Source organism: Lithobates pipiens, unplaced genomic scaffold (genome assembly GCF_037356315.1).
Source record: "Lithobates pipiens isolate NorthernLeopardFrog02 unplaced genomic scaffold, aLitPip1_a1.2 Scaffold_24, whole genome shotgun sequence".
Lineage (NCBI taxonomy): Eukaryota > Metazoa > Chordata > Amphibia > Anura > Ranidae > Lithobates > Lithobates pipiens.
In genome coordinates this window covers 10,999,655-11,021,944 of record NW_027507786.1, presented here as the reverse complement: position 1 = coordinate 11,021,944, position 22,290 = coordinate 10,999,655, and the positions used below count along the sequence as shown (strand labels likewise).

Genomic DNA, 22,290 nt, shown 5'->3' with positions numbered 1-22,290 from the left:
ACACACACACACACACACGATTGCCGAGACTTGTAGTCCCACAACCAATAGCCGATCAGACTCTCAGCTCGGTGTAAAGCTCCCTCCAGTGCAAAGTACACACATAGGTCACTGCATTCCCGCGCCCCGCCCCCTCAGGCTGGCCTTCTCTTCTGGTTGGCCGGCTTGGATGAGCAACCCTTCCCCGATTGGCTCTCTGCGTTTTTTGCAGATAAGTGGGAAATTGAAAAAAATACTCTCAGCAGTTTGGCGCCCGAAACCTGAAACTGAGTGATCGTGACACCCGAACCGGGTCACCCGCCAATCCTGAACACTCCACCGGGTCACCGTCCCCGAGCACTCATCCCAACCGGGTCACTCCGTGCGCCCGATCCCGCCGAACACCGAGCCGCCCCCCCCCCCCCCCCCCCCCGGCTTTTCTGACCGTCCACGTCACCCCACCGGGCGAATCAGGTGACCCTGAAACCCGGATCACACCGTCACCCGCCGGCTGGAGAGGAGGAATGACCCGATCCGGGTAGGAGACACCCGGGAGAGGTGAAGGATCCATTCTGATAATTACACCATAATATACACATACCGACAGACCGATACATTGTATACACATACCGATAGATCGATACATTGTATACACACATACCGATAGATCGATACATTGTATACACACATACCGATAGATCGATACATTGTATACACACATACCGATAGATCGATACATTGTATACACATACCGATAGATCGATACATTGTATACACATACCGATAGATCGATACATTGTATACACACATACCGATAGATCGATACATTGTATACACACATACCGATAGATCGATACATTGTATACACACATACCGATAGATCGATACATTGTATACACACATACCGATAGATCGATACATTGTATACACACATACCGATAGATCGATACATTGTATACACACATACCGATAGATCGATACATTGTATACACACATACCGATAGATCGATACATTGTATACACACATACCGATAGATCGATACATTGTATACACATACCGATAGATCGATACATTGTATACACATACCGATAGATCGATACATTGTATACACATACCGATAGATCGATACATTGTATACACACATACCGATAGATCGATACATTGTATACACACATACCGATAGATCGATACATTGTATACACACATACCGATAGATCGATACATTGTATACACACATACCGATAGATCGATACATTGTATACACACATACCGATAGATCGATACATTGTATACACACACCGACAGATCGATACATTGTATACACACACCGATAGATCGATACATTGTATACACACACCGATAGATCGATACATTGTATACACACACCGATAGATCGATACATTGTATACACACACCGATAGATCGATACATTGTATACACACACCGATAGATCGATACATTGTATACACACACCGATAGATCGATACATTGTATACACACATACCAATAGATCGATACATTGTATACACACACATACCAATAGATCGATACATTGTATACACACACATACCAATAGATCGATACATTGTATACACACACATACCGATCGATACATTGTATACACACACACATACCGATCGATACATTGTATACACATACCGATAGATCGATACATTGTGTATATATACATACCGATAGAGCAATACATTGTATGTACATACCGTTCGATACATTGTGTATATACATATTGATTACATAGTATACACGTACCAGTAGATATTCTGATACATTATATAGACTTCGCGCTCTCAGAAATACAATGTATACGTTCAATGCTATCAATGTATAACCTCGATCCTCTGATTAATACATTGTATGTACTTGGCTAGCCCCTCCCAGATATTCTGATTGCATAATAATCATTGGCTTCATAGATGTGTTAGATCTATTACCAATAGATGATGTCATTGCATTAGTAATACATACATTGTATACTGTACATTCTCATACATTGTACATGTAAAATTCCAATATCTGTTCTGATTGTATAGAGCTCTGGTATAAACAATACAATGCGTAACTGATACTGTCATAGATACATTGTATGTATTTTGAATAGCCCCTCCCCCGCAGACAGCTGTGATACATTGTATGTACTAAAATTAGCTCCGCCTTCCATCGATAGCTCTGATACATTGTATGTACTGGTCCGCCTTCCCTAGGAAACGCTGATACACTGCATTTACTTGATTGGCTCCATAGATTTGATGTCACCAATATATATGATTGGATCTTACATACACAGATACATTATAAACCTTTTACCAGCTCCATAGACAACCCATCAGAAGTGTTGGAGGGAAAGTCTGTGCTCTGTTCATATAGATCGCACCGGACTCCGCCCCCCCCCCCCCCCCCCCCCCCCCCCCCCCCCCCCCCGGTATGTACATTGTACTCTATAACCTCTACTGCTGGACACAATAAATAACAATCTACCAACCATACTTCCTGTTCAATCTAAGAAATGATTGGCTGTTGGTAGAAGGCGGGCTGGGTGTGCTTGATCATTCATGAGATGCTTTTGGCTGAAAGTGATTGTAATTGATTTAAATGTCACAAGACCAACAAAAGTCTCACAATCTTGCCATACACGGTCCAACAAAATCCAACACTATGACAAATTTTAATATTGCGTCAGTCTGTATAAAATGAGGCAATTCCTTCTAATCATTGGACGCAGTCGTTACGGCGACCCCCTATGTGATTATCTGAGCCTTTCTTCCTTTTTTTTTTTTTTTTTTCTTCTCTTTTGTTGCTCCCCTTCACCTTCACAGCTTTCTATATTAGAGATAAAGTTACTTTGGTGATGACTAGCCCCTATATGTTCAGGCCCAACACATAAACACTGAGACTCTGATAGAGATGGATCTCTTTCCCTCCCTCCCTTTTTATTTTTATTTTCCCCCTTCTTTCTCATAGAGATATATCTTCTTCCCTCTTCTTTTTTTTTTTTTTTTTTTTTAATTTATTTTATATTTTTTTTCTCTTTCTGTCTTTTTTTTTTTTATTATTATTATTATTATTATTATTATTATTTTTTTTTTATTATTATTTTTTTTTATTTTTTTTCTCTTTCTCTTTTTTATTTTTTATTTTTTCTTCTCTTTTTTAATTCAATCTAGGAGTGCATACAGGTCATCTACTGGAATATGCAATGTACACGTCTATAGGAATCCAGAGGGAACGGTGTGAATTAAAACATTGTATACTTATATTTGCACTCAGTGTTTAGTCTCCACCCATTGTACACAGAGGTCGGTCTACTCCCATTATCCTCAGTGTTTATGAAGGTCCCACTATTCACCCAGGTCCCATAGAATGTGAGTACACAGTAATAGATGAATACACAAACAGGGGTTGTGTGTGTGTATATATGTATATGTGTGTGTGTGTATGTATGTGTGTGTGTATGTATATAATATATATATATATATATATATATATATTATATTTATTTTATCCATATCCTGACATTTACTGTGTACATTCCATGGATGGATTGTAGCCCAAAGCCAAAACATTTTTATTTTATGATAAAGCTGGCAATACACTAGAAAATTTGTACGTGTTTGTACAAACGTTCTCAGTACATGCAACGGCCTGAAAAAGCCCTTAAAATATAGACTGCTCAATCATTGTGGCGAATGGGCTTTCCCAAATGAAGTCCATATACAATGTTCAAATGTTCTCATCACTGCAGTCAAAAAATGTCTAAAATGAAAAACTTCTAATGAGTTTCTACCAGTGTATGGCCAGTTTTAGAGTAGGGAATCGTTAAAAAAAATAATAATAAACTCTCAGGTTTTGTGTCCTAGAGACACAACAGGAAGTACGCGGAGAGCTCCGATAGGAGAGATAGGAAATCCCCTCGTCAAATCTATGCATGTCAGGAACACGCTCTCCCAACACACGCTCTTCTTAATGGCACCCCATGCATCAGCAAACATGTCTGTTTTCATGCATGCCAACCCAAAAGGGTTGATGCTTTCTCTTCTCCCGGATAGGGCAGCCCATTGAAACGGGTAGGCTGCCCCACATGCAACATGCAGAACTCCGCACACCCTAGGTTGCACTGTACTGAGGTGTGGCCTTTTGATTTTACTGCCCCCTGGCCTCCCATGGAAAAGAGGCCTTAGACAGTTTCCACCCGAACAGGCTTCCCCTTTGGAAGATTTCTCTTCACTTCCTGTTCTAATGACCACCCAAATATGATAGAAAGTAATTTTTTTTTCAGTTATAGTAATCGTAGTCTGGGGGGGGTGGCAAGTGGCAATGAAACCCAACAGAACTTCCAACCCCCTCCCCTACAATTTTAAGAATGTGACGTTTAACTAAAGACAACTATATTTTTTTCTGTTTGGATAGAGTGGAGCGGGATTAGAACCCCTGTCTGGTTTTTATCACCATCTGTGCCGCCCCCCCCCAACAAGGAGACTCGCCCTCTCAATATGTCCTGAACTAGCCCTCCCCCACCCTGACTCACCCACTCTATATATCACTGAAAGTAAAAGAAAATCCCAAATTTTGGGTTGTCCCCAGAAAGTAATGGAGGGGAAATATTCCATTGGGGACACCACCAGTTCTGGTGACCTGGGGGTCCCAAGGCAAGGCCACAAATGGATCAAAAATTGGTAAGTCCCAGCTGAATCGGCCAAATTTCCATCCATGGTTGGGTTTAGGCTAGCCACACATGTTGTATATGATCGCTCGTCCATCATTGCTAAATACCCTGCCGGCTATTGTTTTCAGAAAACCAATGCACCCGTAGCAGCCTGAATACCCAAACAGTGACTCCCTTTTTTTTCCCCCCAGTTCACTTTTGTTGAGCTGGGTGGTGCCAACTACGACTCAAATTTCAGCACATTCGGTAGAAATCAGCTGAAATTCCAGCCATGTTTGACCAGCATTAGGTCCATGTTACACTGTCAAGGCCTGGCCAGTGGTGGAACCACCAGATGCCATTAACTTCTTCCCTAATGGGCTTTTGCTCCTTCACTGACCAGCATGCTATGGACCATCCCTCACTGTAGAAGGAGGAACGTTGGTTTGCTGGTTTGTTCAGCAAGGAAGAGATGTCCCTGCAACTTGCATTTTGCTGATCTCGTTATTTCCTCACCCTTCCTGCATTCCTAAGAGGGAACTCCCAGCCCTAAACCCTGGTAAGCGCCGGGGCAGAAGGGTTCCAGTCTGCACGATGTCAGGTGATCTGTCACAACCCGCATAGCAGACATAAGCTGTAGTGTACACGGAACTTCAAAGGGTAGAAGGAAGTTGCAACAGAGACCGTTCCTCCTGACTTTTCTTCGCTTGACCAGCTTCCAGGATGGTGGGGGGTTGGTTTACTAAAGGAAATGAAGAGGCTTAAGCTGGCCATACGCTTGTAAAAGTTTTTTTATTTATTTTTTTTGTTCCAAATTTTTCATTTTAAAGAACGTTTAATTTTCTAATCGTTGGTGGGGTCAAATTTGATGGTCGTTTTCGACTTCAGGGACAAAGAAATTGAAGGGAGCAGGATGGGGAAAAAAAACTTTTTTTTTTTTCTTCAAAGGAACAGAATTCTAATGCCCCGTACACACGAGAGGACTTATGTCCGACAGACTTCCAAAGGAGTTCCGCCGGAGTTCTGACAGACTTTTCGGCCGAACGGACTTGGCCACACACGATCACACTAAACTCCGACGGATTCAAACGTGATGACGTACGACCCGACTCGAATAAGGAAGTTCATAGCCAGTAGCCAATAGCTGCCCTAGCGTCGGTTTTAGTCCGTCGGAGTAGCATACACACGAGCGGAGTTTTCGAAGGGGACTGGGTCCGGCGGAGTTCCTTCGGGAAAATTTGAAGCATGCTTCATTTCTAAAGTCCGTCAGACTTTGGCGAATCAAAAGTCCGTTGCAGCCCACACACGATCGGATAGTCTGACGGACTCGGTCCTTCGGACTTTGGATGTTGAAAAGTCCGCTCGTGTGTACGGGGCATAACAGTATATGAGGTTTCTGTGTTGGGTTCCGGGTGGTCCCTTGCAAGGTTGGGCCAGCGAGGGTCAGGGTGGCCCCTTGCAGGGTTGAGTCAGGGCAGCCCCATGTGTGAGGGGGCGTTGGGGCAGCCCCTCGAGGAGTCGAGGCAAGCCCTTTTGTGCAGGTGGGCCAGAAAGGGTCAACAGGAGTTCGGTCTACCACTGCTCTCTACTCAAGGAGCAATCTCAGGAGGAATCCCAAGGGTTCCGGAACCATGGTTGACTATGACTATCAAAGAGCCACAGCTGTCAGAATACCCAAAAAGTGACTGCTTCTTCTTGCCTACAGTGACTGTTAAGCCTACAATTTTATCTTCTTCCTTTCTTCTTCCTTTCTTCTTCCTTTCTTCTTCCTTTCTTCTTCCTTTCTTCTTCCTTTCTTCTTCCTTTCTTCTTCCTTTCTTCTTCCTTTCTTCTTCCTTTCTTCTTCCTTTCTTCTTCCTTTCTTCTTCCTTTCTTCTTCCTTTCTTCTTCCTTTCTTCTTCCTTTCTTCTTCCTTTCTATTCAGTGAAAATTTGAGGCATATATGGGCAGCTTTTAGTCCCTTTTTTTTTTTTCTAATTGAGTCTATTCAGGCAGTATACAAGGTTTATATACTTTTTCACTATGCCCCCTGTAGGGCAGACCTTCTCTATGTATGTTTTTATAGTATATATTTTTTTATTTCCTCCCAGGACCCCTATGTGAAGATATACGCATCGCTGTGAGGAAACCAACAAACACATCCAATATGGAGGAAGCTCAGAAAGTGAGTACAAATAATGTTCCTGATCTCCTCACCCCGGGGTGATACACACAGAACGCTGACAAATAACCCACCATTTTCCTCCTTCCAGGAAAATTCAATTTTGCACTTAAACAAGAGAGTCTTGCGCACCCCATCAAAGCAGCCGACGTTGGTGTTATCAGAGCTGCAGTGTGCGGCTACCACCCTAAAGACGCCGACCAAACCGCCAGAGACTAATAACAACGACCCGTGGACCCCAACCGCGAACCTGAAGATGCTGATCAGTGCAGCCAGTCCTGAAATCCGGAACCGAGAGCGGGAGATGCTGGAGGTACAGTGAACGCCAACTGTACGGGTTTAAAGAGAACCTGTCACGACATTGCACAATTATCTATACAAGTTGGAAAGCTTGTTGTGTGAGCTAAACCATTCTAATGCAATGGTACGTCCGTCTGAGGCATGTCTGCTTTCAAGCACCCTAACCTATTGCTGCAAAAAGGAAAAAGATATTATACTACATCTGTTACTTATGCCTCCAGTCCTCGCTCTTAGAGCTGTGTACACACAATTATTCATTTCTGACACTGTTCTAGGGGTGTTGGGCACCAGGTTCACAGCAACCACGTAATATAAGGCCTCATGCACACTGGACGTTAAAATAACGTTATTAAAACGCCAGTAGCTTTGCAGTGAGTTTTTCAAAATTTTCCCAGTAGCGTTTTTCCGCGTTGGGTTTTTTTTTTATTTATTTTTTTTTTTTTAGCGTGAGCCACGTTTTTAAATGCTTATTGGCGTTTTTTTGACGTTAGAGTGTTTTTACAGCTGAAAACCTCCTCTGAGAACCCACAATTTTTTTTTTTGTATTTATTTTTTGTTTTGTTTTTTAAGCCAAAAAACACCCCAGCTAAAAACTGCTGATAACAGCCTATGTGTGCATGGACACATGATGGGGAGTTTATTGACTGTAGAAAAAAAATGTCTGAAGCCAAAAACAACTGCTGTAAAAACGTCCAGTGTGCATGAGGCCTTATTAGGTGCCGAAAATGCGGAATGCACTAAACCGAAAATGAGTTTTAAAATTATTTTATTTGTTTTTATTATTATATATAATTGTATTATATGCAACATTTAACTTAATATGAATTGATTGTTGGTCATTATTGGCACTTCTTCTTTTTTTTTTTTTTTTTTTTGTGCAAGAAAAATGCAGTCTCTGACCATCTCTTGTATCGCGTCTGCAGGCTCTGACCATCTCTTGCATCGCGTCTGCAGGCTCTGACCATCTCTTGCATCGCGTCTGCAGGCTCTGACCATCTCTTGCATCGCGTCTGCAGGCTCTGACCATCTCTTGCATCGCGTCTGCAGGCTCTGACCATCTCTTTCATCGCGTCTGCAGGCTCTGACCATCTCTTTCATCGCGTCTGCAGGCTCTGACCATCTCTTTCATCGCGTCTGCAGGCTCTGACCATCTCTTTCATCGCGTCTGCAGGCTCTGACCATCTCTTGCATCGCGTCTGCAGGCTCTGACCATCTCTTGCATCGCGTCTGCAGGCTCTGACCATCTCTTGCATCGCGTCTGCAGGCTCTGACCATCTCTTGCATCGCGTCTGCAGGCTCTGACCATCTCTTGCATCGCGTCTGCAGGCTCTGACCATCTCTTGCATCGCGTCTGCAGGCTCTGACCATCTCTTGCATCGCGTCTGCAGGCTCTACGCAAAATTTCTATTCAGTGCACCTCTAGCAGACATGATACAGGAGATAGTCAGAGACTGCAGACATGATACGGGAGATCAATGCAGCCTCACCTATCCATAAAATGTAGCCTCACCGGTGCCCGGAACAGACCGGGGATCTCCCGTTGTCACGGAGCTGGATTTGATTTTCCTGGGAGGGGTGGCTGCAGTAACAATGTGCCGCCTCCTGTGATACGTCGCACTGATTCAATGTCCCGGCATTGGATCAGTGTGCCGTCTATCACAGGAGGCGGGATATTGTTACTGCAGCCGCCTGGACAATTTATGCTCCGTGACACAGGGAGATCGCCGCTCTGCAGGAGGAGGAGGGAGGGGAGCACTCTGACTGAGCCACCAAGATAAAACCCCTGCAATGTGCGGCACCCGGGGCGGACCCCATCCCCTTTTTGGTGCCATTGTCGGCACCTTCTCTTTTCGGCTGAAAGCACGGTTTTTGGTGATATGTTTCGGTGCACCTCTTATTATTTATTAGTGGTGGTGTTGTGGGTTTTTTTGTTTTTTTTTTATGACTCGATAATACTCAAAGACCAACCCCCTAGGTTTGGAAATAGATTGCTCCTGTTTGTTCTCTGATGATATGGATTGGTTTGTCTAATGGTGAAAAAACTATTGGGAACAAAAATAAAGCAGGTAGATCGGACTTTCTTTGCTATCAGGACTGAATGTATAAAAGGGAAATTATTATACAATTAAAATTTAACAGTTTTTATTACAAAAAAAAAAAAGTATAAAGTTGCCAATGGCCAAATTCAGAGATAGTTTGAAACCTAGTAGAATGGGTGTAACACAAGGTTAATGACAGTAAAGTGAAATGCCTACAGCATTTTGCAGGGCTTCTCACTTCACCAGGAGCTTCTACGTCTTTAAAGATGTTTGAGCCTTGATAATGAACTAAAAAATAAAAGAATATGGGTTCACAATACCAAAATAAATAGGAAAAACCATAATCCAAAATGCAAAAATTCACAATAAACATCCATCATGTTTCTGTCCATAATGGCAAGCAGAAAAAAAACACAACCTAATCAACATTTTAACCCCCAGTGACAAGTTTAAGTGGTCAGTGGCACTTTATATTCCCCACCATAATTTGCAGCCTGGAGGATTTATTTAATCGATTTTTATTTTTTAAATTTTTTTTTTGTTTTTTTTTTGTTTTTTTCCCTCCTCTTCCTCTGTTGAGAGGATGGGGCGGGCTCAGAAATGTAAACAGTACTACTGTTAATTTTTTTTTTTAACAATTGCTGTGAATGGTCATCACAGCGATCACAAGGCACAGAGAGCCTATGCCCTCTGATCTCTAATGACAGTGGAAGCAGAAGCATTGTGCATGACAGGACGCATGCCCCAAGGTGAACAGGACATTTTTGAGAATAACCTCGGCGCGCAGGATCGTGTGTGTGTGTGTGTGTGTGTGTACACACGTGATCCTGCACTTCCAGGTAGGGGGCGTGAGTGCACTCTTGCCAGCGTCTCGCTGTGATTTGACACAGTGGGAGCCGATAAGCGGGTCCCAAGGACTCCATGCCCTCCGTCACCCTCTGATCCTTCGGTACAGAAGCAGAATGGCGGTCTGCCTATGTAAACAAAGCAGATTGCCTTTCTGTCCGAAGGGAAGGCATGGATCCTGTGTTCCTGCAAAGCACCCCCCCACACCAAAACACTGGCTAAGCACACTGTTAACCCTTTGATTACCCCTGATGTTAAGCCCTTCACAGCCAGTGTCATTAGTACAGAGACAGCGCATATTTTTAACAATATTTTGGATGTGGGTACAGTGATACACAAATGCGCAATAGTCAATCAGTTAAAGTAACGGCGTGCGTATCGCAAAATGGCCTAGTCATGAAGGGGGAGTCTCCACCCTGCTGCTTAATGATCGATCAGTGGAAGTCCACCCCCCATCATATCATTACCTGAGACAGTGATTGGCACAGGTAGAAAAGCTCCCGATAGGTTACACAAGAAACCTATTTCTTGGGTCAGACCTGACCAGCCTATGCATGCTGATGAGGAGACTTTTTTATTTATTTATTTTTTAACTTTTCTGGAACTATTCCAGGGTTGGGAACCTCATTAATACTATTTGTGTATTTTTACAGTCGTTTTTCTGGAATTGTGCTGCATTTATATGATGTGGTCAGTTCAGATGTAAATGGAGCGTTTAGAGGTCTATTGTCTAGAGTCACGAATAAACTCAGAATTCTAAATGGCAAATCCCGCACCTGTAGAGGTAACTCGCTGCTTTGCACCATTCCAGGAATCAATCTTGATAAGTCACACTTTACCGACATCTGAAAGGCGTCCCGCTGAGAGATTCTTTGGCTTTGTTGTCCCTTTCAGCTGCTCGTGTCAAGTCATTTGGCAGCTCTGATGTTCTTGTTAAATGGAACGGCTCATTCTAGGTTTACTGACGATCCTGCTTCTCCAGCTGTCCCTCTCTATACCCTTCTTCTTCCCTTTTTTTTTTTTTTTTTTTTTTTTTATTATCTGGTTGTAAAGGCTCATTCACAAGTGCAGGAGCCATTTGTTTTCCAAGCCCCATGCAGACAGTTGACTAATGCCGCGTACACACGAGCGGACTTTCCGGCAGACTAGGTCCGAAGGGATTAGTCCGTCGGACAATCCGATCGTGTGTGGGCTAGATCATTTAAAAAAAAAAAAAAAAATCTGACGGACCTAGAAATAGAACATGTTTCAAATCTTTCCAACGGACTAAAATTGGGAAAACTGTTCGTCTGTTTGCTGGTCCGACGGACCTAATACGACGCAAGGGAAACTATTGGATACTGGCTATTGAACTTCCTGGTTTAGTCTCGTTTACGTCATCACATTCAAAATGAACGGACTTAGTCCATTCGTATGTGGCCAAGTCCGTTCGTTCGGAAAGTCCGTCAGAATGCCGCCAAAAGTCCGTCGGGACTAGTCTGCCGGAAAGTCAGGTCGTGTGTACGCGGCATAAGGGTTTTTATTTTTTTGATTAGCCAACAGAGAAAAATGATCATCTGTTTCGTTTGTTGCTTTTACATCCTATTTACTGTGTGTGTGTGTGTGTGTGTGTGTGTGTGTGTGTGTGTGTGTGTGTGTGTGTGTGTGTGTGTGTGTGTGTGTGTGTGTGTGTGTGTATATATGTATATATATATATATATATATATATATATATATATATAATTTTTTTTTTTTTTTTTACTTCTTTGGAAGGGGTTAAAGTAGGGACTGAGGACAGAGATTCCCCAGTCCCTTTCTCTGCCTGCCTCAGCTGCACTTGAAGATCAATGGGACAGGAGACAGAGGCTCCTATCCATTCATAAACTGAAGTATCATAAACAGTTTACGATGCTCAGTAAAAGCTATGAATTAACAGAGTCAGTGATCACTGACTGTGCATTTGGAAAAGGAAGGAGCCGGTAAATTACATATTTACCGGCTCCTTCCTCCGCTCTCCATCCTGACAGATCAAGGAGGGAGGGGGCGGGGAGCACGGAGGGGGACTGGAGGAGGATATGGGGGGACAGTCAGGGGTGATCAGCACAGTGCTGGGGAAGAGTTGCAATCACAGATCTCCCTGTATAGTTTTCAATAAAGCAGCTGAAAACCATGGGAATGAGAGAAGAAATGGCTGTCAGCTGCTTTATTGAAATCCTATACAGGGGGATCATGCTTGTAGCTCCTCCCACCACCGCTCCAATCATCCTCCTGACTGTACAGGTATCGGATCAAGCATCTGAGAATTTGCCCGAGTACAAGTACACAGGCAAATGCTCAGTATTGGCACTGATGCCTATAGTAGTATCGGTATCGTGACAACCCTACAGTACACACCCCTGAACTCTGTGCTCATTATGAGGGTTTGCCACCATCCAATGCTTCCCTTATGATGCATTGGTATGCGAAACATGTCGACGCGATTGGCATGTGAGTTCCAGACACCCTCTTTTACTTACCCGAGCGCGATCGTTCCTGTAACGGGGACGAGCACACCCCCTCTAGTCGTTCTTTCGTGTCCTGATTGGATAGATGGCAGAGCAGCCATTGGCTCCTGCTGCTGTTAATCAAATCCAAGGGGGCGGAGCCGAGTCCTGCTGTCTGTGTCAATGGATGCAGCAGCAGGGCATGGGTGCCCCGAGGGAGAGCGCTTCACCGACAGGGGCACTCGAGAAAAGGCAGAGCCAGAAGCGCTCCTGAGGGACCCTAGAAGAGGAGGAGCGTGAACACTGTGCAAAATCAACTGCACAGAGGAGGTAAGTATTACATGTTTTGTTTAAAAACAAAACAAAAAAACTTTACATATCCTTTTTTAAAGAGCAAGGGGCTTTTGAGCAAACCAAACCAACTAAAACATCCCTGATTGAGTGGATGGAATGCTCTGTATTAAAGGATATCTGGTGAATGGGCAGAGATATTGGTGAAGGATTTACTTGTGGTGGTGTGCAATAGAATCCTTCTTTTTTTTTTTTTTTTTTTTTTTTTTCACTGAATTTGAAGCACTGAGGCATATTCACGGCCTTATTGATTTATATTTGGTTATACTTGGACTACTTGTATATTTTCTATATAAATTTGTATATTTTAGACATATTCATTTTTTGGGGAACATACATTAATTATATTCATTATTTGTATTGTAAAAAAGGTATCAGTACTTGGTTAAAAAAAATAAAATAAAAAGGCCTTTACTACCACTTTAAACCTTGCAAGTTTGCCAGAGTTAGGCTTTAAGCATCTTTGTGTTGTGGAGATTTTACACGTACATCTAACCAATCCAATCCTTTCCCAGGAGCAGTTTTCTGGAGACGAACTTGAAAAAACACTACCGAGCCGCAAAGAAAAAAGCTTGGGTTTGCTATGCCAAAAATTTCTTGCACGGTACCCCGATTACCCCAATCCGGCCGTCAATAACAGCATATGTTTAGATGAAGTTGCAGGAGAGCTGAGTAAGTATTCCTGACACGTTATACATTTAATTTGTGTTGTTTTTTTTTGGGAGGGTGTTTGTTTTTGATTCTGTGTGCATTAACCAAAAAGACCATTGCATTGTAAGATGGCGGAGGTTCGTGCTGCTCCGTTGTGGATGAATATTTTACATATACATGGTGTACAGTAGATGATAGATCTATAATGGGGGGGGGGGGGGGTGAATGAAGGCGTCGTGGAGAGGAAACACTGATGCTTGTTTGCTCCCTGATCACACATTCCTGGTGTGACATTCCACACTCTTCACGCAGACATGATACAGGCAGGGTGGTGTTCTAATAGTGTATTGCTAGATGGCGCTGTTGTTTCATATTGACTTTAAATAATTTGTATAAACTTAATTTGGATACATCCAGTGTTCTGATCAAGGCAGGGGTCGGCCCGTCCATTTAAGGGCGCATGGGAGCTGCCCACTCCCATCCATGCATCCAGCGCTTTGCAGGACGCCGGATGCATGAATTACAATGGTGTTTTTTTTTTTTTTTTTTATTTAAAGCGGGATTTCTTCTTTCTTCTTCTTTCTTCTTTCTTCTTCTTTCTTCTTCTTTCTTTCTTCTTCTTCTTTCTTCTTCTTTCTTCTTCTTTCTTTCTTCTTCTTTCTTCTTTCTTCTTCTTCTTTCTTCTTCTTCTTTCTTCTTCTTTCTTCTTCTTCTTCTTTCCCCCCCCCCCCGGCGCGACGATTCTTTTCCTCGGGATGACTTTTAAAAAAGTGCTCTGGCGTTTTCCATTTTAAGTGTGGGCGTCTGAAGCCCACAGGCATTTACTTCCTGTGTATCGATGACGCTCGGCTCCCAGCATGCTCCGCTCCACCTCGCACATGCTCAGTGTGCAATAGTGGTAATGGCAGATACAGCTGCCTGCCCACTTTAAAAATGGCAAATTCGGACACGCCCTCGTCACGTGACCGGCGTCCTAACGAAATCTCGCGAGATTTCGCAATTTCATTGTCCCCCATGGATTCTTGGGAAATAGCTTAGAAATTTCCCAGGGACCATTGCGAGGACGATAACCACGCCTACTCCCACGGGAGGACAACCCGGAAGTCAGCAGAAACATCTGAAATAAAAGGTAAGTAAAGAATAATTTTTTTTTTTTTTCAGGGTTCATTTAGGTAAGTATTCAATCTGGTGATTTTAATAAGATGAAGTTTCATTTTTAGGTACCAAACCGCTTTAAGCTCCCGGTGCTTATCCATGACTAAGCTCCGAGGACGGAGTGAAACGTGTTGGGAGTGTGGCCTGGTTGGAGTCCAGGCTGAGGTTACCACTCTACTCGCCACTCCAGGATACCTAGACATGCGACTTTTAGGGGCCACCCCATTGTTCTTTGAAGCCTTATGCCGCGTACACACGGGCGGACTGTATGGCGTACTTAGTCCGTCGAAACACATTTCAGTGGACAGTCCGCTCGTGTGTGGGCTTCAGCGGACTTTTTCAGCGTGCAGTCTGGCGTACTAAGAATTTCGGATTTTTCGAAATTCTGTCCGTCATACTTTGGTTTCAGCGGACAATCCGCTCGTCAGTAGGCTAGTTCGACGGACTAAGAATGGCGCATGCTCAGAAAGGATTTACACGGCGGAAGGGTGCTTTGCTGTGTATTGGACTTCCTATTTCTAGTCCCGTCGTACGTGCTGTACACGTCATCGCGCAAGCTTTCGACGGACTGTTTGTGCATCCGTGTGTGGTCAAGTCCATTCAGTCGAAAGTACGACGGACTGTCCGTCGGATTGTATGATGAACTAAGTACGCCATACAGTCCGCCCGTGTGTACGCGGCATTACAGGAGCCAGGACAGGTTCCATCCCCTGTCAGCACTCTAGCAGTGGCTGCGGAAGCATTGATTACATACCCCTTACCACCGAGACTGCGCACACTTCCTAAGTCCTAGATGGGGTAAGTGCCGGACCGACCAACAGATGGGGGTGGGGGGAGTTGAGGTGGTTGTTTGACACCCACACCCCACCCCCCCTCCCCACCCCAACAGCCGCCAATGGATCTGGGGTTATCCAAAAGAGTATGGGGGGCGTTAAACGCCAAATTTTTAAGGATGTTAAAACCAGGTTCTCTTTTATTATTGAACCTGAAATCAAAGTGGAGAAATGGACTTGATGTTGTCAGATGACAGACTATTTGTTTATGGCATTTATATAGTCATAAACTTTGGTGTGTGTGTGTGTGTGTGTGTGTGTGTGTGTGTGTGGGGGAGGAAACTGCAAGAAGAGAGAGAACATGCAGCCAGGAAATGAGGTGGGCTCTGTCTAACTTGCTGCAGCTTCTAATGCACATTGTGCGAAGCTCACAGTGTGCAGCGAAATCGGAGTAGGCCATTTCAGTCCAGGAGAGGAGCCGTTAACACTGAACGGAAGGCTGGAGTTCAGATTTAAAGCAGAGTTCTTTTTAAACGTGCTCATTCTACTTGTCTAGAGGTTTCCTCACAGGCATAATAATTTCATATATTGAATTTGTGTCTTCCCACAGGTGTTGAGCGCAGACGAATTTACGATATCGTTAACGTCCTGGAAAGCTTGCATATGGTTAGTCGTCTCGCCAAGAACAAGTACATCTGGCATGGCCGCCATAACCTCAACAAAACCTTTGAGGCGTTGCGACAGGTTGGGGAGGAGTGCAAATATGCCGACCAGATACTCCATCTAAAGAAGCGAGAGCAGGAGGAGCCGGAGTCTCTGGAGGAAGCCCCCATTCCCAAATCCTGGGTGAAGCAGACGGAGATCAGCTTTGTGGAGCTGCCGGGACTGGAGTTCAGAGCCGGTAAAATCTCACTTCTTTTAGCAAATTTACGGGTGCAATTTCAGCCTCCTGCAGACTCCGTGTAGCTGTCTGGCTGTACCTTGTGATCCTGATGGGAAGTGTCAATTGAACTATATCTTGAGTGCTCATTGGCACCCTGGTAGCTCATCGAGGACTACAAGCCTTCAGCTGCAATGGATGATGGTAGTTGTAGTTCTCCCATTCACAGAACTTTGTGAATGAATGATGTGGGCGGAGTCCCGCACAGCTGTGGTGTGTTTTCAGTTGTGACCGTGGGTGTGGGGAGAAGATCCCTGGCCTGCTGTCACAGCGATGACCTGGGGGGGGGGGGGGGGGGTTGGGGGCGGCAAGTGTGTGTAACATTAACATGTTGCATCCTAAATATGGGTGTACCATGTTCCTAAAGGTGAACTTATCCTTTGTAAATGAAAATTAACAGACCAGCACTTATTAAAGGCAGCAATATTTGCTTTCAGTACAATTCTGTCACCTGCAGGTGGCACTACTCTACTGGGTTAAATGATGGCCAACGTCATTCACCGCTCTTCCATGAGCCCAGGCTGTCGCAGACCTGCCCCCTGGGCCCAGAGTATTCGTGGGATCTCTGATACCCTTTGTGAATTACAGGAGGCATCAGAGGGCCCCTGCTCGTCTGTACACCATCTAAAACTAGCATTCACCTTCCAGAGGGCTCCTTGGTGAGCCGAATGTAACTTTTAAAATCGTTTTTAGGGGTTATGGTGAAAAATACTTCCTGTAATAAGTTTGTGCACAAGCTGTAAGGGGAATGTGATGGTTTCACATTTTAATAGGCTGGTTTTAAGCTGTATAATAAGGAATAAAATATAAGAACTTCCAGATTGATCTGATATTTTTATTTGTGTGTATATGTATATATATTATAATTTTTTTGCCATTTGTCCACACAGCATCAGTAAACAGCAGGAAGGAGAAGTCTTTACGGGTGATGAGCCAGAAATTTGTCATGCTCTTCCTGGTGTCCAAACCACAGATTGTGAGCCTGGAAATTGCTGCCAAAATTCTAATTGGAGAAGATCAGATTGATGATTTGGATAAAAGCAAATTCAAAAGTAAGCTAGTGTTTATTAACTATTCCAAAAGTCTATTGCTTTACTGGATGAGCAAGCAAATCACATGTGAAGGCAGAATTTTTTTTTATTTTATTTTATTTTTTTCCTAATGTGCGTGTCAGTTAAATATCAGGAGTATATAGGAGCACTGATAAGGGGGGAATATATATGTGTGTGGGGTTTTTTTTTTTTTTATTTTTTTTTTTTTTTAACTTTAAACCAAATTTTCTGTAATGCTTTGGAAGTATTTCAGCTGTCGAAAGATCTCTGGTTTGGGATTTGAACATAAAATAAACGGGCTGCATGGGATCTGATCCTAGATGCCTCGTGAATGAACAGGCAGCATGGGATCTGATCCCGGACACCTCGTGAAGGAACAGGCAGCATGGGATCTGATCCCGGACACCTCGTGAAGGAACAGGCAGCATGGGATCTGATCCCGGACACCTCGTGAAGGAACGGGCTGCATGGGATCTGATCCCGGACACCTCGTGAATGAACGGGCAGCATGGGATCTGATCCCGGACACCTCGTGAAGGAACGGGCTGCATGGGATCTGATCCCGGACACCTTGTGAAGGAACGGGCTGCATGGGATCTGATCCCGGACACCTTGTGAAGGAACGGGCTGCATGGGATCTGATCCCGGACACCTCGTGAATGAACGGGCAGCATGGGATCTGATCCCGGACACCTCGTGAAGGAACAGGCAGCATGGGATCTGATCCCGGACACCTCGTGAATGAACGGGCAGCATGGGATCTGATCCCGGACACCTCGTGAATGAACGGGCAGCATGGGATCTGATCCCGGACACCTCGTGAAGGAACGGGCTGCATGGGATCTGATCCCGGACACCTTGTGAAGGAACGGGCTGCATGGGATCTGATCCCGGACACCTTGTGAAGGAACGGGCTGCATGGGATCTGATCCCGGACACCTCGTGAAGGAACGGGCTGCATGGGATCTGATCTTGGACATATGAGTATATTCAGCTTATCTGTATTTTGTCACTTTTTTCTGCAGCAAAAATCCGGCGTTTATATGACATAGCCAACGTTCTGAGCAGTCTGGGCCTCATAAAGAAAGTCCACGTGACAGAGGAGAGGGGGCGAAAGCCAGCGTTCCAGTGGACGGGGCCTGACGCTTGTACCGGACAGCAAGGTGAGGTCATGCAGCTGTCTATCTAGGCATTTTAAAGTGTGTGTAACCCTAAGATGTATATTTGGTGACATGCCCTACTGTATACAATTTTCACAAACAAATAATTTTTGTGACTTTCTTGCTTCCCTGGAGATCCTGCCAGTAATAGCACTTCCTGTTGCAGGCTGACAAATCTACGCCACAGCTTTGAAGTTGGCAGCAAGGTTGCCAGCCTACCATGTGTGCTCTTTCATTTGACCATTGGGGTTCCTGTCTGATAAACCTGCTGTCTACCTGAAAGACACATCAGGAAATGGGTAGAAATCTCTCTCTCTGAGAAGTCACTGAAAAAAGGACCCCTGTTGCAAGATTTCCCTTTACTACCTGTTCAGTGACTATAAAAGTTTAGATTTCCCATCAGCTTTTACTGATTTCCGTATACAGCTAATAAATTAAGTATAACTAAAGGCAAATCCCTTTTTTTTTTTTTTTTTTTTTTTTATTGCTGCCTGTGCCCCCGTCGGGAAGATTCACCCTCCCTATTTGTCCTGTGAACTATTATCGCTGAGAGTGAAAGTGACTGAAAATCCCACATTTTAGGTTGTCCTCACAGCAGGAATAGAGGGAAATCCTCCAATGGAGACACTAGTTCTTGTGACATCCAGAGATTTTTATTTTTTTTCATTGGGGGGGGGTGTTCTCCTTTCCTTGACTATGGGACAGGAAGTAAAGGCAAATCTCCCCAACAGGTGGCAAAAAAGATTTTATATATATATATATATATATATATATATATATAAAAAAGATTTTATATATATATATATATATATATATATATATATATATATATATATATATATATATATATATATAATATAAAAATTTCAATTTTTGGTGATTTGTGAAGTTTGAGTTCTTGTGATTTACTAAGGATGAGCTTGTGTTTGCTCTTAACTTGAAGGCAGAAGACCGTGCCAGGCCAATGAGCTTATGCCAGGACATCCCCCGATATCACTGGCCTAATATTGCCATATGGACATTTTAGGTCAGTGTCCTTGACCTATTGCGGTGATTTTTGGTTAAAGTGGATGTAAAGCCCGTTCATTAAATGTTGAATATGTCTGTAGTGTTTACTTATCTCTCTCCAAAGCACTAAGTCTCACGTCTTTCTGCTGCTCCGTTCCTTTGTTAGCAGCATGATAACTTCTGACAAGTTCTCTGACAGAGGAGATACAAGCAGCTGGAAATTTTGTGTTGGGAGATTAGCAGAGAGCTTGTCTATTCAAAGACAGCGCTGCAAGTCTCTACGTTCCTCTGCCTATGTGGAGTGAGTGGGGGTGAGCTGCCTTTCCTCCAAGCTGCTCTCACACAGTGTATGCCCAGACTCTCCTCCCACTGCTGCAACAGACAGAACATTTTCTAATATGATGTGCATTTGCTAAAGAATAAATAAAGTTGAAGACTGCAGATATACATGTAAAACTTATGTAGGGTAATTTGTTTCATTTCTGTGTATCATCTGAGGCTGTTCGCTTCACTGGGTATAGGAGAGGGTTTCCATCCACTTCAAAGCGGTGTTGCACACAAAAAAAAAAAAAGTGATGTAAAATTCCTAAAAAAAAAAAAAATGTGGAAATGTGGTGGTGTGTTTTTTTTTTTTTTACTTTCCTCTAAATGCCTGTTGCTAGGTGGTCCCTCATAGTCTGCCTCCTTCAGTGCCTGGATCGGGGACATCACTTCCTCTCGGCGTAGGAAGGGCTCAGCTCTGCCCCCTCCCTCATGTCAGTCATCTGGGACACGTGACCGGTCCCAGATGAATGCGCGGCAAATCGTGGCACCGCTCGTGCATGCGCAGTGGGTGCCCGGCTGTGAAGCCCAGAGTTGCAATGCCGGCGCCGCTGAGCGCAGGGGGGGTCAGCAGCTGCAGTATTTGTAGCTGCTAATTTTTAATTAAATGTTTTTTTCAAATGGAAAATCCTCTTTAATAATGTAAGGCATATCCCAGCCCTTTTTATATTTGCAGCTGCTTGGTGGGTATTCTCCAAACTGCAGCTGATTGGCCCAAAATGACAGTTGACTAACAGATTTGACCAAACCCAAGCTCGGCACTAGTGGTTGCCCTCTACCTTTTTTAAAGCTCTGAAGAAAAGGGAGGTCTTTGAGCCCCCGAAACACATTGGTTGTTCCATGTTGTTGTTTGCAATCCAATACTAATATTACATTTTTTTTTTTTTTACTATTTTGGCAGTCTCAAATCTGGGCACCCTGTTTTTGAGACTGGCCTCCACAGATCTTTTCCACAGTCTCTGATCCACTGATAATATGAACCTAGCACCTTTTACAGTTTCTATGGTTTTCAGCTTTCAAAACCAGACAGAATCAAACCCCTCCCATACTTTTAGAAAACTAAAAAAAAAATTTAATAAATAGATGCAATTTCCTCAGCACTCATTATGTAGCCAGTTTGTTTGCTGACACATGTTTCTCCTTTCTTCTTTCCCCCCCAGAGTCCTCTCCTGGCCACATGTTACCCAGCTCTGTAGCACTGGATCTGAGATCTCCTAAGGAGAATTGCGCCAAGAATCTGTTTTCCTCCCGTGGAAAGCAGAGCTTTACCCGCCACCAGTCTTTAATCAAACTGGCCAGGAGTATAGAAAACGACCGGCGGAAGATCAACTCTGCGCCCAGCAGTCCTGTAAAGAGCGGTGTGTTTATTTATTTTTTTTTATTTTATTTTTTTTCCTCAGGTCTGCATTAGATTGATTTCTGTACAGATTTGTTTGACTCAGAATTACAAGTACTTGATTTTGGCTTGATTCTGGTGTATTTCACTCTTTTGCACTAATGTGTGAGTTTCTTTTTATTTTTTTTATTTATTTTTATTTTATTTTTATTTTTTTTTTATTTTTTTTTCATGTAGTATTTTGTTGTATGGGGTGTTTATTTGCATTATTTGTTTTGTAATGTTGTCAATGTCAAAACTTACATTTTTTTTTTTTTTTGTTTTTTTTTTTTTTATTTGCTATAAATTTTCCCTTTTATCCAGAGGATGGTGACTTGCTGGCTGCTGTACACTTGCTGGCTGCTATATTTGTTTTTTGGGGATTAGACATCCTGATATTGCGCCTTGCTGCTCTTCTGGGCTGATTCTTCCTGAGGACTGTTAATTAAGATAATTGAATTGTAATTTTTATAGCTGCCTCGTATCTTGCGCCATGCAAGATACTTGCAAACAGTAATACCTTGGTTTGCAAGTAACGTGGTAAACGAGCGCTTTACAAGATGAGCAGACTTGTTTATACTGTACAGTACACCTCTGTGGTGGGAAAAAAAACCCACAATTTGAATGTTAAAAAAAAAAAAAAAATTACACTAAAAATGTTAAAGCAGAGGTCCACCCTAAAGTGGACCTTCCGCTCATTGGAACCCTCCCCTGCCCCCCCCCCCTCCGGAGCCACAATTGGCACCTTTCAGGGGGGAGGGAGGTATCTGCACCCACTTCCGGCATAGATTCTGCAGAAGGTACGCCCCTTTCCGCAGAATCTACGCCCCTTTCCGAAGGTCGCCTGCTGGGAAACACACGGATCCCAGAGACAGCGGGGACCATCCTTATTGCGCAGCGTGACTCGCGCATGCGCAGTAGGGAACCGGAAAATGAACCCGCAAGGCTCCACTTCCTGATTCCCATACCCAAGATGGCGGCGGCAGCACCCGAGAGACGATCGAGAGATCGGCTTCGGGTGCCAACATCGCGGGCGCACTGGGCGGGTAAGTGTCA

General features: G+C 43.7%; 1 protein-coding gene across 1 annotated transcript in view; it reads left to right on the top strand.

The window, feature by feature from the left end:
• The first annotated feature begins 232 nt into the window (after nt 1-232).
• The window catches only part of E2F8 (E2F transcription factor 8), a 45,738-nt gene continuing 23,680 nt past the window's right edge, over nt 233-22,290 (top strand). The window contains exons 1-8 of the mRNA XM_077453607.1: nt 233-537; nt 6,731-6,804; nt 6,893-7,114; nt 13,315-13,471; nt 15,989-16,279; nt 17,209-17,370; nt 18,396-18,533; nt 21,020-21,217. Coding sequence (XP_077309733.1) covers nt 6,787-6,804; nt 6,893-7,114; nt 13,315-13,471; nt 15,989-16,279; nt 17,209-17,370; nt 18,396-18,533; nt 21,020-21,217 — 1,186 coding nt within the window. The 5' untranslated portion in view covers nt 233-537; nt 6,731-6,786. The remainder of the gene's footprint in view (nt 538-6,730; nt 6,805-6,892; nt 7,115-13,314; nt 13,472-15,988; nt 16,280-17,208; nt 17,371-18,395; nt 18,534-21,019; nt 21,218-22,290) is intronic.